Genomic DNA, 11,797 nt, shown 5'->3' with positions numbered 1-11,797 from the left:
AGGGGCTTGGGCTTGAGGGTGGAGGAGGTGGGGAGCTAGGCAGAGGAAGGGGGGCAAGGCAGGGGAGGGAGGCTCGGGCCTGAGGGCGGGGGAAGAGATGGCCTTCAGGGTAGGGGTGTGGATTCCTTGGAGGGCGTGTTTGGAGATTCCCTACCGAGTCAGGGTGAAGATGTCTTGATGGGTGGGGGTGACGATGTCTTGACGGGGGGTGTCAGGCCTTCTTGGAGGGAGGTGGTGGGGAATCGAGGACCCATGCATACTTACGGAACTCAAGCAGGCTGCATTCGCTGATGACCTTCCGGTTCCCAGTCTTGTTGAAGCAGCGATTGCCCACGCCAATGTTGTTGTTGCCCCAGTTGGCGTGGCCCACGTCTGAGTTACCTGCCAGGGCAGCAAGAACTCATTTCTGAGCCTGTAACAACCAGGATTGCCGCGATCGTGCACAGCCTGCATACTTCTCGCCCACCTCACGATGCTCACCGATATTGTCATCGCCATCATTCATCGTGCCAAAGTTGTTCCTGCCCTTGTTGTGGTATCCAACGCTGCCATCCTTGTCTGCCGAGCAAGCCTTCTGTCCCCCCTTGAGGCACTCCACGGCCACGATAATCTTGGTGGATCTAGGTCTCAGGATCTGCAAGGTGCTCACCCGTACCGCCGACATCGACAGTCCCATGACGTGAAGCGTGGAGGTGCGGGCGGGCCCCGCCTTGCTGAAGCCTTCATGCCTGCATACCAAGGAGGCGGGTGGTGCATGGACTGAGTGGCACATGACTGGGTGTGCGTGAAAAGTCGGATTGCCTCCATTGTGAAGAACCTAGCCCAGCTCAGCGACCTCCGGCCGACACGTGCCTGCACAGCAGCCTCACGAGGGTTGCTCACATGCAAACGGCATCTGCGCTGTCCTCCGTCACAAAATGCACATGGGGTCCAAGGCTGCAAGGAATCGTGCATATGCGGGTAAATGAATTACCCGAAGGAATGCAGATACTCCTCAAATACACGGAAAATCAGTGTGCAAGCGCACGATTAACGGAGCAACTTTGCGGATTCCCGTTGGAGTGTGGGAGGACGGACATCCGTCAGCCGAAGCCTTGGACGAGAGGGAGCTCGACGGATCGGGAATATCGCCACAGTTGCACGCATTCACCGGATGGACACATCACTCGGCTCACATGACACTGGGTAGCGCGATGGATGTGGAGCTGCAGTTGACCTCCTATCGAGGACGGTATGTGGTGGGGAAGTATTGATTCAGGGGCAAGAAGGGTATGGGTGACGCGGAGTCGTCATCCCTTCGAGTGCTCCCAGGCTCACCGCAACAGCACATCTGGCGAGTAGCAGCACTAGTGCACTCAGGATGGCTGGGATCCTGACCATCGACGGCATTTTGCACTTTGCGGCCAACTCACGGTCCGGCGGATAATCTTTGTCTGCGTTCAGAGGGGAAGCAGCCTTTGCTCTACGATGCGGTCGAGATCTGACTCAATTCCCGTGCGGCTTGATCGTATATATAGGATCTTGGCACCGTGTAACGGCATATCTACTCCGCGTTGCCGTTTTGAGAGCTGTACGCATTTGAAGTGTCCGGGGCGGAAATCCGCGAAACCGGGGGTTGCCCCACATGCACAGCACTCCCCTTGATCTAGTCCCGAGCTAGATTTATTGTCCTAGGGGATCTGAAGGAATACAACTCAAAGTAACGCTTTAACGGCCGTATTCTGTACAGGTTTGGGATCGCGTTGCACCTCTTACGGAGCAAGCCCCCTCGAGGATCCTCGATGCCTGGAGTGGGCTTCGAGTAAGCGCTAACCCAAGCAGATACGAGAGCAATACCACTGCCTCCGTTGCAGTGTTTGTTTCCGCACTTGCTTATCCCGCCCTCAACGTGCGCCAGTGGCCCCAGGCGCCGCGGGGTACTGCCAGGTCAGCACGAAAGTTCAGGCTCGAGACCTCGAGGGAGGCTCGGGCCTGAGGGCGGGGGAAGAGATGGCCTTCAGGGTAGGGGTGTGGATTCCTTGGAGGGCGTGTTTGGAGATTCCCTACTGAGTCAGGGTGAAGATGTCTTGATGGGTGGGGGTGAAGATGTCCTGACGGGGGGTGTCAGGCCTTTTTGGAGGGAGGTAGTGGGGAATCGAGGACCCATGCATGCTTACGGAACTCAAGCAGGCTGCAGTCGTTAATGACCTTCCGGTTCCCAGTCTTGTTGAAGCAGCGATTGCCCTTGCCAATGTTGTTGTTGCCCCAGTTGGCGTGGCCCACGTCTGAGTTACCTGCCAGGGCAGCAAGAACTCATTTCTGAGCCTGTAACAACCAGGATTGCCGCGATCGTGCACAGCCTGCATTCTTCTCGCCCAACTCACGTTGCTCACCGATACTGTCATCCCCATCATTCATCGTGCCAAAGTTGTTCCTGCCCTTGTTGTGGTATCCAACGCTGCCATCCTTGTCTGCCGAGCAAGCCTTCTGTTCCACCTTGAGGCACTCCACGGCCACGATAATCTTGGTGGATCTAGGTCTCAGGATCTGCAAGGTGCTCACCCGTACCGCCGACATCGACAGTCCCATGACGTGAAGGGTGGAGGTGCGGGCGGACCCCGCCTCGCTGAAGCCTTCATGCCTGCATACCAAGGAGGCGGGTGGTGCATGGACTGAGTGGCACATGACTGGGTGTGCGTGAAAAGTCGGATTGCCTCCATCGTGAAGAACGTAGCCCAGCTCAGCGACCTCCGGCCGACACGTGCCTGCACAGCAGCCTCACGAGGGTTGCTCACATGCAAACGGCATCTGCGCTGTCCTCCGTCACAAGATGCACATGGGGTCCAAGGCTGCAAGGAATTGTGCATATGCGGGTAGATGAATTACGCGAAGGAATGCAGATACTCCTCAAATACACGGAAAATCAGTGTGCAAGCGCACGTTTAACGGAGCGACTTTGCGGATTCCCGTTGGAGTGTGGGAGGACGGACATCCGTCAGCCGAAGCCTTGGACGAGAGGGAGCTCGACGGATCGGGAATATCGCCACAGTTGCACGCATTCCCCGGATGGACACATCACTCGGCTCACATGACACTGGGTAGCGCGATGGATGTGGAGCTGCAGTTGACCTCCTATCGAGGACGGCATGTGGTGGGGAAGTATTGATTAGGGGCAAGAAGGGTATGGGTGACGCGGAGTCGTCATCGCTTCGAGTGCTCCCAGGCTCACCGCAACAGCACATCTGGCGAGTAGCAGCACTAGTGCACTCAGGATGGCTGGGATCCTGACCATCGACGGCATTTTGCATTTTGCGGCCAACTCACGGTCCGGCGGATAATCTTTGTCTGCGTTCAGAGGGGAAGCAGCCTTCGCTCTACGATGCGGTCGAGATCTGACTTAATTCCCGTGCGGCTTGATCGTATATATAGGATCTTGGCACCGTGTAACGGCATATCTACTCCGCGTTGCCGTTTTGAGAGCTGTACGCATTTGAAGTGTCCGGGGCGGAAATCCGCGAAACCGGGGGTTGCCCCACATGCACAGCACTCCCCTAGATCCAGTCCCGAGCTAGATTTATTGTCCTAGGAGATCTGAATGAAGACAGCTCTAAGTAACGCTTTAACGGCCGTATTCTGTACAGGTTTGGGGTCGCGTTGCACCTCTTACGGAGCAAGACCCCTCGAGAATCCTCTATGCCTGGAGTGGGCCTCGAGTAAGCGCTAACCCAAGCAGATACGAGAGCAATACCACTGCCTCCGTTGCAGTGTTTGTTTCCGCACTTGCTTATCCCGCCCTCAACGTGCGCCAGTGGCCCCAGGCGCCGCGGGGTACCGCCAGGTCAGCACGAAAGTTCAGGCTCGAGACCTCGGATTCTGAGCTTTCCGCAGTTCTTCCGGCCGGTCTTCCCCGGATCAAGCACTTTTCGGAGACCTGCCATACTGAAACATCTCCTGTGCAGAATATGGTCAGGGCCTTGAACTTCGTGTTGGTTGATGTCCAGGGTTTTCACTGGATGTGTCACAGAGTGTCAGCAAATGCCCAGGTGGACACATGTGGCATGTAGGCGGATCCAGACTTGGAAAAGGGTGAGGGGATGTAGGGTTTGAGACGAGGGTGCACATGGGCGGGAGAAGAAGGAAGACATAACACTCAAGCGTGCGCAGCCGGGGGGTTGTGTTCGTATGACGAGCCTGTAAGGTTGACGAAAGGAGAAAAGGAGCAAGAGCGAGCCGTGCAGCGATCACCGGCGAGCCCTCCCAAGTGGTGCTCAGGCCAGGATGTAGAAGTAGGAGTTATACAAGACGACTGCTCCAGACCAGGCCAGCATGAGCGAATAGATGGCCCACCATGAGTACCCCGTCTTCAGCATGGAACGACAGATGAACATGGGTCCTGTGAGGCCCTCGAGCATGAAGACAGGGAGCAGCCACAGGCAGCTCAACCGTGCCAGGAGTGTGAGGGGTGGCAGCCTGATCGGCCGCGCTTTGGCAGCCTGTGAAGGTGATCGCGGAAGGCAAAGGTTGAATGGGAGCACTGAATGAGAGCAGCGGGATGCAGAGGTCAACACGAGGGTGGGGTGGGGGTGTGTGGGGGGGGTGCAGACATGCCTCATAGGTCTTTGCCAAATTCGGAGGGCCAGTGCGTGATATACATGCCAGGGTGAGGCACAGCTGGTCAACACCGCCAGAGCACATTCTGGTGACAAAGCCCGTGGCTGCCATCCTTGCTGGGTGGTGACTCCGCCCCCATAGCCTCCAAGACTACACACCTCTCGCAGGAAGGAGTACCGAGCCTTGTACTCTGCTTGCCAGACGATGATGCAGGGTAAGATCAAACCCAGCACAGTGTGCAGCGTGTAGAGCGCCAGCGTCTGTGACATGGGGGCACATTGCGTGGAGAGGGCATGGATTGAGTGAACTAGGAGAGTCTGTGCGCTCTGTGTGGGAACATGCAGAGGCAGGAGATGCAATCATGAGACCGATGTTCCCTGGAGGTCAGGAGGCCGCCCACCTCCACATGGCCCTGGTGCCAGTTGTACGAGGCCAACACCATGTACCCTGCGAGCCATCAGGGAAATGGTTGGGAAGTGGACCCCTGCAACAAGCGCCCAGGTGTGCACCCCTGGGCAATGGTAAGATGGTCCCGCGTCCAAGGTTTGGGTGCCAGTGGACGGATGCAGACCCTCTAATGCGCAGCGATGAAACCTCTCCCGGGCGTGGCCCAGAGAGCACCCACCGATGGCCTGAGCCGGGATGAGCCTGCTGGTGAGGCTCCTCTGGAGCACCAGCGCCTGCACCGCCAACACATCTGTGCCCCTGCCAGGAGTAAAGGGGTGCAGAGGGTGAGCTGCAGGCTGGGTCTATCACTGATTTAGATATGCGCAGATGAGTCCTCCATGCAGGATGCTGCGGCTAGTGCGCTGAGGGCAGGATGATTTGCCCCAGAGTACATGGCCTCCGGCGCTGCAGCCTCATCGCTGTATGCCCACCAACCCACGCATGCAACCCTTTTCACGCCGCCCCACGCTGCACACTGGTCAATGAGTCGGGAGAGGGTGCCTCTGCCCAGCAAGCTCTCGCTCGTTGAGTGTGTGTACCTGCGGGACGAGCAATGCCTTGTGGGGTCCAGAGTTCCTGGGCATGCTCTACACACTTCTATTCCCCTGCCTCCACCCATCTCACAGGAAGATGTGCAGGGCGACCGTGTGCGAAACGAGGAGGGGCGGCATGATGACGTTCCTCCACCGCCGCCACACCCCCGGCCAGACTGAGGGCAGCAGCAGGGTAGCTCCCAGCACAGCAAAGTTGCAGACTGGAAGGATGTTCAAGAAGAGGGGTGGATGCAGGAGGGTCTGGGTCGGGCTGCCCATGCACCTTGTCAGCCAGCAGCAAAAATTGCAGGGAGGTGGAGCAACAGGCCCCACCTCCCCAACTCCAGGCTCCATGGGTCCCATTGGACTCACTCATCAACATCGTCATCCAGTCCATTTCATGAGCCTCCTTCAGCGTCTTGTAGGTTGCCACGGCGTGATAAGCCTGAGAGGGTCCCGCATGAGGATGCTGTCACGCCGCCGACACGGCCTCTGGACTCTCTGCGCTGCCTTCCCCACTCCCACTCGTCGCACCATCATAAGTCGCGTCATCGCCACATCGTTGCCGAGCTGGATGGTGCCGATGTACTGCCGGTATGCCTGCTCCAGGCGGGCGTTTGTGAAGTGCTGCGAGACCGGAAGCTGCAAGTTTTCCATCTTCCGCTCGTCAACAAGCCTGCTCGACACATCCCCCATCCACCGGGTCATGGGCCTTGTCGCGGCGCCAGTGCGACTGCGGAGAAGCACAGCGCTTATAGCAGACGGACCCAAGAAATATGTACATACACAGCGCGGGCTGATGTTCAATGCTCAGTCCTACCCATCGGGCAAATTTCCGGGAAATGGTTGATATAATGTTCGATATCGTGAGAGTCCGGAGAATTTCGAGCTTAAACCCGCGGTATCGAAAATTTCATGCTCGATCACATAAGGCGCGCACGAGCTGTCCTCGGTCCACCCCTCCACGATAGGCCATCGCTCCATAGTCCACTCCAACCCTATGTCTTGGATCTCTTGCTTGCCTTCCCACAGCACCATTCTCCATGTGATGTGACCTGCTCGCGTGCCAAGCTTGGACCGAAGGACGCCTGCTCCCCTGGCGATAAATACCCACCGACGTGCGTTGTAACGGCCTTACTCTCGACAGTCTGTAGGTTGCGTTGCATATTGACAGAGTGAAGACGTTTGTACGTTGAGACCGGAGGGCAGAGTGCCCCTGTGATCGCTACCTCTCCCGGCCCGAGGGCGACCCCTGGTACACCGACGCCCCGCGTCTACACCCTTTCAGTGCCTCGCCCTCGCAGAACATCCCACTTCGACGCAATGCCATCCGACTGTAATGCCTCGGTGAGTCCGGGAGATCGCTGGGAAGTCGTAATATAGGACTACCGCGGAGTTGGGCTGCCCTGGAATTCGGTGGACGGGATCCGGCCGCGTCGACATCTTCAGGGTTTGCGCTACCCGTCGTGTTGAGAGCATTTTCCGGATTTTTCTCTCGTTGAAGACCATCCACACCCCTTCTTACTCCATTCGGCAGGGGTGGCCGGCCCATTTGACTCCTAGGTCACCAGTCAACAGCGACCCTCGTGCCCCGGCTGCCATGGGCGACGGCCTCAGCCAGCCATGAGTGTGATACTTTTATCTTGCAGTTGGGATGGGATGGAAGTGGGTAGACCGGGTTGCGTCGACATCAGTACAGATGTGTCTCGCGCAGCTAGCACCATCAGCCACCCCCCCTGTGCTATGACATGGAGGTCTACTCACAGACTGTCCTCGCATCCACTCCTTCAACAGGGTGCCTGGGGCCAGGTCGAGACAGCTCCCCAAGCTGGGCAACCGGCTGCAGCCTCGGGACTGGGTGCCCGCGGCCGAGGCTGCGATCCGGCGCCGTGACTGCCTGATGCACTGAGCGGGAAGGGAATCACGGCCCGGGGAGCGCCAACACCGCATACATCAAAATCGGCCGGCACTGGCCGCCTCTGTCCCTCCTCCTCCGAGGTGTGGCGAAGTCGCTTGCTTGGGCTGGTGAGGAGCCTTGGTATGGCTGTGATCGTGGGGTGCGCGTCGTCGAGTCGACGGGCATGCATGCATGCAGTTGGGTATGTGCATGGGTTCGAAGCTGCAGAGGAGATGATGCAGGTCATGGGACCTTGCTCACCCTCACACAAAACTTCGGCACCCCAGTGACAACGGCGAGCCAGCGCAACCAGGCCATTGCACGCAACAGACCCCTTGTCCAATGGACGTTGATGTCGTGGCGGCGGATGATGCCCCCTCGACTTCGAGACCTCTTGCATCCGCTGGCCAGGTGATTGTGTTGGGTGGACTGAGTTGGGTTTATTTGATTGGTGTGCGACAGGCATGGCGGTGTCGGAGTGATGATGTGATTCTTAAAGTTGGTATCTGCAACTTATAGGCGAATACACACATCCCACCCCGTGTTTTCTCGCCCTGTGTCGTAGGACTCTCAGACGCCCCCTGTGCCACTCGGCGTGGTCAACAAGCTGGACGATGCGGAGAAGAGGGATCAACAGTGGCAGAATGATGCCACGGTGAACGAGTGGCGGACGGCGCCCGGCGAGGCGGGCACGCTAGGCCGATTCGGGAAGGTGTGTGAGGACTTGGTGTGCCGCTTTGGAGGGGGGCCTCCGGGGCCACTGGAGTGTCCCCAAGCATGCGTGGCTCTACTGATTGAGACACCCAGACACACACACCTATCGACACCCTGTGCCCGCGCTATCACAAACTGTAGGTGATGGATGACTACGCAACAACCTCCATCAAGACGACCTGGAACGGCTTCCCGGATCTTCCGAAGAAGAAGACGAAGAAGAAAAAGAAGAAGAAGGAGATGAAGAAGAAGGCGCAGCAGCAGCAGTGCGTGTTGGATGCGCTTCGACCGACAGTGGACGACGTCGTGGCCGTCGTCACCGAGTTGCGCACCGTCGGCTACCTGTTTGCCAACTTCCACGCCATCCGTATGGTGGAGGAGTTTGAGCGGCGAAAGCAGGCTGGCCGGGCGGATGCGGATGCGGCACTGCAACCACTTGACAAGACTTTTTTTTACAGGTGGGCCTCCTGTGTGTTGGGGGTGGGATGTGGGTGGGCTTATCTTGTAGGCAGACAGTTGCCTGGTTTCCTTGCTTGATAGGGTCCCATGTCTGCATGTGGCGTGTGCTGGTTGGATCAGGAACGCTTGCAGCTGTCTGTAACACGTTGCCACAGATGGGGTGCAGCGGCATGCGCCGCAGAGCAGGTGCCGAATAACCAGCCACCCTTTCGACCCACCCACCCATTACAACCACGGCGCAGATGCCTGACGCTCATTTGGCGACCTCGCGAGGCAGCCGGCGGAAATGCAGGCACTGGGGCGAAGGCGGCGTTCTCACCGCTGGCCGACTCCGTCGCCCGCTTCCAGCAGACACTCGAGCGGGCTGGTGTCGACCTCCAGCCGCCCGACATGGAGTACATCGGCCCCTTCATCCATGAAGCGGCGGGGGACCTGGCTACGGCGACGGCCACCTACTATAAGAGGGAGCTCCTCCGCCATCTCCAGCAGAAGGCCAAGCTGGAGCTAGGGGTAAAGGGAAATTGGCCACACCACTGCGCCCGCGCAGTGCTGTCCGTCAGCTTCGCAAACCCTCTGGCGCCGACAGAAGACTCGGATGCCGCGCCCGCCCTGCCTCCCGCAGCCCCAGCGGTTGGCGCCGACGCAGCTGCGGTGCCGGGCGCGGCCGCCGCGCCCGACCAGCCGCTGCCAGCCCCAGCCGCCAGCAACGTCGCAGTGCCCCCCCCAGCCCCGGCCGCCGTGCCCGACCAGCCGCCCCCAGCCCCTACCACCGGCAGCGATGCAGCACCACCACCCCCCTCGGGCAGGGCGGCTGCGTGGTGGCATGTGCCATTCACGCAGGAGCAGGTGGACTGGATCGTCGAACTCCGCCGGCGCATGCCGAAGAGGCCGAAGTCGGGTCTGTGGAAACATCATCCGCACCTCTGCCTGCCGCTGGCCAGGCGACTCCTCGCGGAGCGCGAAAGGCGACAGCCGGCCGCGCCAGCTCCCGCGCAGGCTCCAGAGAGCGCGCCACAAGGGCAGGCGGGCGAGGAGGCGACGCAGCACGACGCAAATTGCCCAGATGTGAGTGGTGAGGGACGACCGGGAATGCGCGAGTGTATGAACATTGGCAGTGGTTTGACCCCCCAGCCCCGGGCCCCGGCGTCTCCGCAGCGCCAGCCCCGGCCGCCGCGCCCAACCAGCCACCCTCAGTCCTGGGCCCCACCGTCTCCGCAGCGCCATCCCCAGCCGCCACTCCCATCCAGCCTACCCCAGTCCTGGGCCCCGGCGTCTCCGCAGCGCCATCGCCAGCCCCGGCCGCCGCGCCCGACCAGCCGCCCCCAGCCCCTACCACCGGCAGCGATGCAGCACCACCACCACCCTCGGGCAGGGCGGCTGCGTGGTGGCATGTGCCATTCACGCAGGAGCAGGTGGACTGGATCGTCGAACTCCGCCGGCGCATGCCGAAGAGGCCGAAGTCGGGTCTGTGGAAACATCATCCGCACCTCTGCCTGCCGCTGGCCAGGCGACTCCTCGCGGAGCGCGAAAGGCGACAGCCGGCCGCGCCAGCTCCCGCGCAGACTCCCGGGGATGCGCCACAAGGGCAGGCGGGCGAGGAGGCGACGCAGCACGACGCAAATTGCCCAGATGTGAGTGGTGAGGGACGACCGGGAATGCAGGACTGTGTGGAGATCTGTGCTGGTTTGACACGGTTACTTCCTTGCATCCTCGAGGGGGCGGCTAGGGGTTTGACAGAAGGGTAGCACAGCTACACATGTATTCACCAGCCCCAGATCCTACCTACATGCACAGGTCGGTGACACTGCAGCGTCAGCCGCCGCCGCCACAGAGCTCAAGCGCAAGGTTGAGGAGCGTGCGAAGCAGCACGCGGCCAACAAGGACGCCGGCATCCCCAGCAAGCGGCGGGGCTTGGGCAAGCAACGGCGCGCGGCGCTGGCCAAGCGCAAGGAGGCCGCGGCGAACGCCGCCGGCAGCCCCGCCCAGAGCCCCCAGAAGCCGCCGCCGTTGCGGCACATCGGGCGGCTGTTCAGCCTCCTGCCCTGCAGACAGGGCTTTGAGGCGGTGCACATCACCGGCACCCTGACGACGCTGTGGGCCTTCTTGCGGCGGCATGAGAAGTTAGACAGGGGCGGCGTGGCGAGGATGACGGGGCTGCAGCTTCCCACCGAGAAGGAGTGGAGAATGTATACCGCGCCCGAGGTGAGGATCAGCACCGCATGTTGCGGAGGGAGGGGTATGGGTGGTGCAGAGGTGTCTTGCAGATCTACACCGCGAACACAGGCCACTCCTTTTATTTTGTAGTCGTGGTGGGAGGGGGGGGGCAATACACTGTAGGATCGTCCCGCGATGCTCCGTGGACCCAGGGTCTGGGGGTCGTGTGGTGCAGCAGAGGTGTGAGGCCCCGACTCCTCGTCGCTCACACCCGCCCCACCCGCATCTTGCCAATCCCAGGCTATGAAATTCCTCAATCTCGAGGAGGTTCATGGTATCCCCGCCAGGAAGAAACAGGCCATCGAGGCCTGCCTCCGTAGAAAGGCGGAGGAGTACCAGGTGGACGCAGAGGGGAAGCGGGGGAAGAAGAAGACGGGCGAGATGGAGGAGGAGGACAAGACGGGCGACAGAGAGGAGAAGAAGACGGACTGGTTTGTCCACATCGGCTGGGCCTTCTTCGCTCTCCTGTTCAACTTTCGGCGCTTCAGGGCTGCGGATGGCACTCTGCTGGGCACTGGAGGACGAATGGCTACAGCGTCACTGTCACCCTGCGGCGGGCGAGAGGGCCTCCCCGGCCCGGCGACCCCCCGCCCCGCCCCCCCGACGCCCCGAAGACCAGCGGCAAGCGCACCCGCGGCGGGGCGCCCCTGGCCGCCCCGCAGGGCAGGGGAATCGCCGACGAATACTACCGGTGAGCGGTCCGTGACTGTACCACTGGGGTGTGTGCTGCTAGGGATGGCTCTCCTGGCTTGTCGACATGCTGCAGTGATTGCCTGGAACGCTTACAAGTGGTGCGGGAGTGTTGGCTGCTCTGTTCCCGGGAGTGACTGCGGGTGTGCTGTTTACCAGCAGCGACGTGCGTTATCGTATGCAACTACCCGCTCACCCGCCAACCACCCACACGTGCCGCGCTCCCACAACACAACTCACCCCATACCACCAC

The 11,797-nt window shown here is 60.4% G+C and overlaps 5 protein-coding genes across 5 annotated transcripts; 2 read left to right on the top strand and 3 right to left on the bottom strand.

Moving 5' to 3' along the window:
• Positions 1–211: 211 nt before the first annotated feature.
• Positions 212–664, bottom strand: F751_5436 (hypothetical protein; the record flags this gene model as incomplete). Its single annotated transcript, XM_011402558.1, has 2 exons — positions 212–381; positions 481–664. 2 exons carry the CDS (start codon positions 662–664, stop codon positions 212–214), a joined length of 354 nt encoding a protein of 117 aa, XP_011400860.1.
• A 1,439-nt stretch (positions 665–2,103) lies between these two features.
• F751_5435 (hypothetical protein) lies at positions 2,104–2,556 on the bottom strand (the record flags this gene model as incomplete). The annotated part of the gene is made up of 2 exons (XM_011402557.1): positions 2,104–2,273; positions 2,373–2,556. The coding sequence occupies 2 exons, from the start codon at positions 2,554–2,556 to the stop codon at positions 2,104–2,106; spliced, it is 354 nt and encodes a 117-aa protein (XP_011400859.1).
• A 1,691-nt stretch (positions 2,557–4,247) lies between these two features.
• F751_5434 (hypothetical protein) lies at positions 4,248–6,227 on the bottom strand (the record flags this gene model as incomplete). The annotated part of the gene is made up of 7 exons (XM_011402556.1): positions 4,248–4,472; positions 4,749–4,850; positions 4,991–5,037; positions 5,216–5,295; positions 5,662–5,791; positions 5,943–6,015; positions 6,105–6,227. The coding sequence occupies 7 exons, from the start codon at positions 6,225–6,227 to the stop codon at positions 4,248–4,250; spliced, it is 780 nt and encodes a 259-aa protein (XP_011400858.1).
• On the top strand, positions 5,820–6,425 carry F751_5433 (hypothetical protein; the record flags this gene model as incomplete). Its single annotated transcript, XM_011402555.1, has 1 exon — positions 5,820–6,425. The coding sequence occupies one exon, from the start codon at positions 5,820–5,822 to the stop codon at positions 6,423–6,425; it is 606 nt and encodes a 201-aa protein (XP_011400857.1).
• A 1,384-nt stretch (positions 6,426–7,809) lies between these two features.
• F751_5432 (hypothetical protein) lies at positions 7,810–11,101 on the top strand (the record flags this gene model as incomplete). The annotated part of the gene is made up of 6 exons (XM_011402554.1): positions 7,810–7,878; positions 8,033–8,179; positions 8,449–8,639; positions 8,883–9,150; positions 10,435–10,817; positions 11,095–11,101. The coding sequence occupies 6 exons, from the start codon at positions 7,810–7,812 to the stop codon at positions 11,099–11,101; spliced, it is 1,065 nt and encodes a 354-aa protein (XP_011400856.1).
• Between the last annotated feature and the right edge of the window lie 696 nt (positions 11,102–11,797).

The sequence above is a fragment of the Auxenochlorella protothecoides genome, assembly GCF_000733215.1.
Source record: "Auxenochlorella protothecoides strain 0710 unplaced genomic scaffold scaffold63, whole genome shotgun sequence".
NCBI lineage: Eukaryota > Viridiplantae > Chlorophyta > Trebouxiophyceae > Chlorellales > Chlorellaceae > Auxenochlorella > Auxenochlorella protothecoides.
The sequence above is the reverse complement of the archived record's forward strand: the minus strand, read 5'-3'. Positions and strand labels throughout refer to the sequence as shown.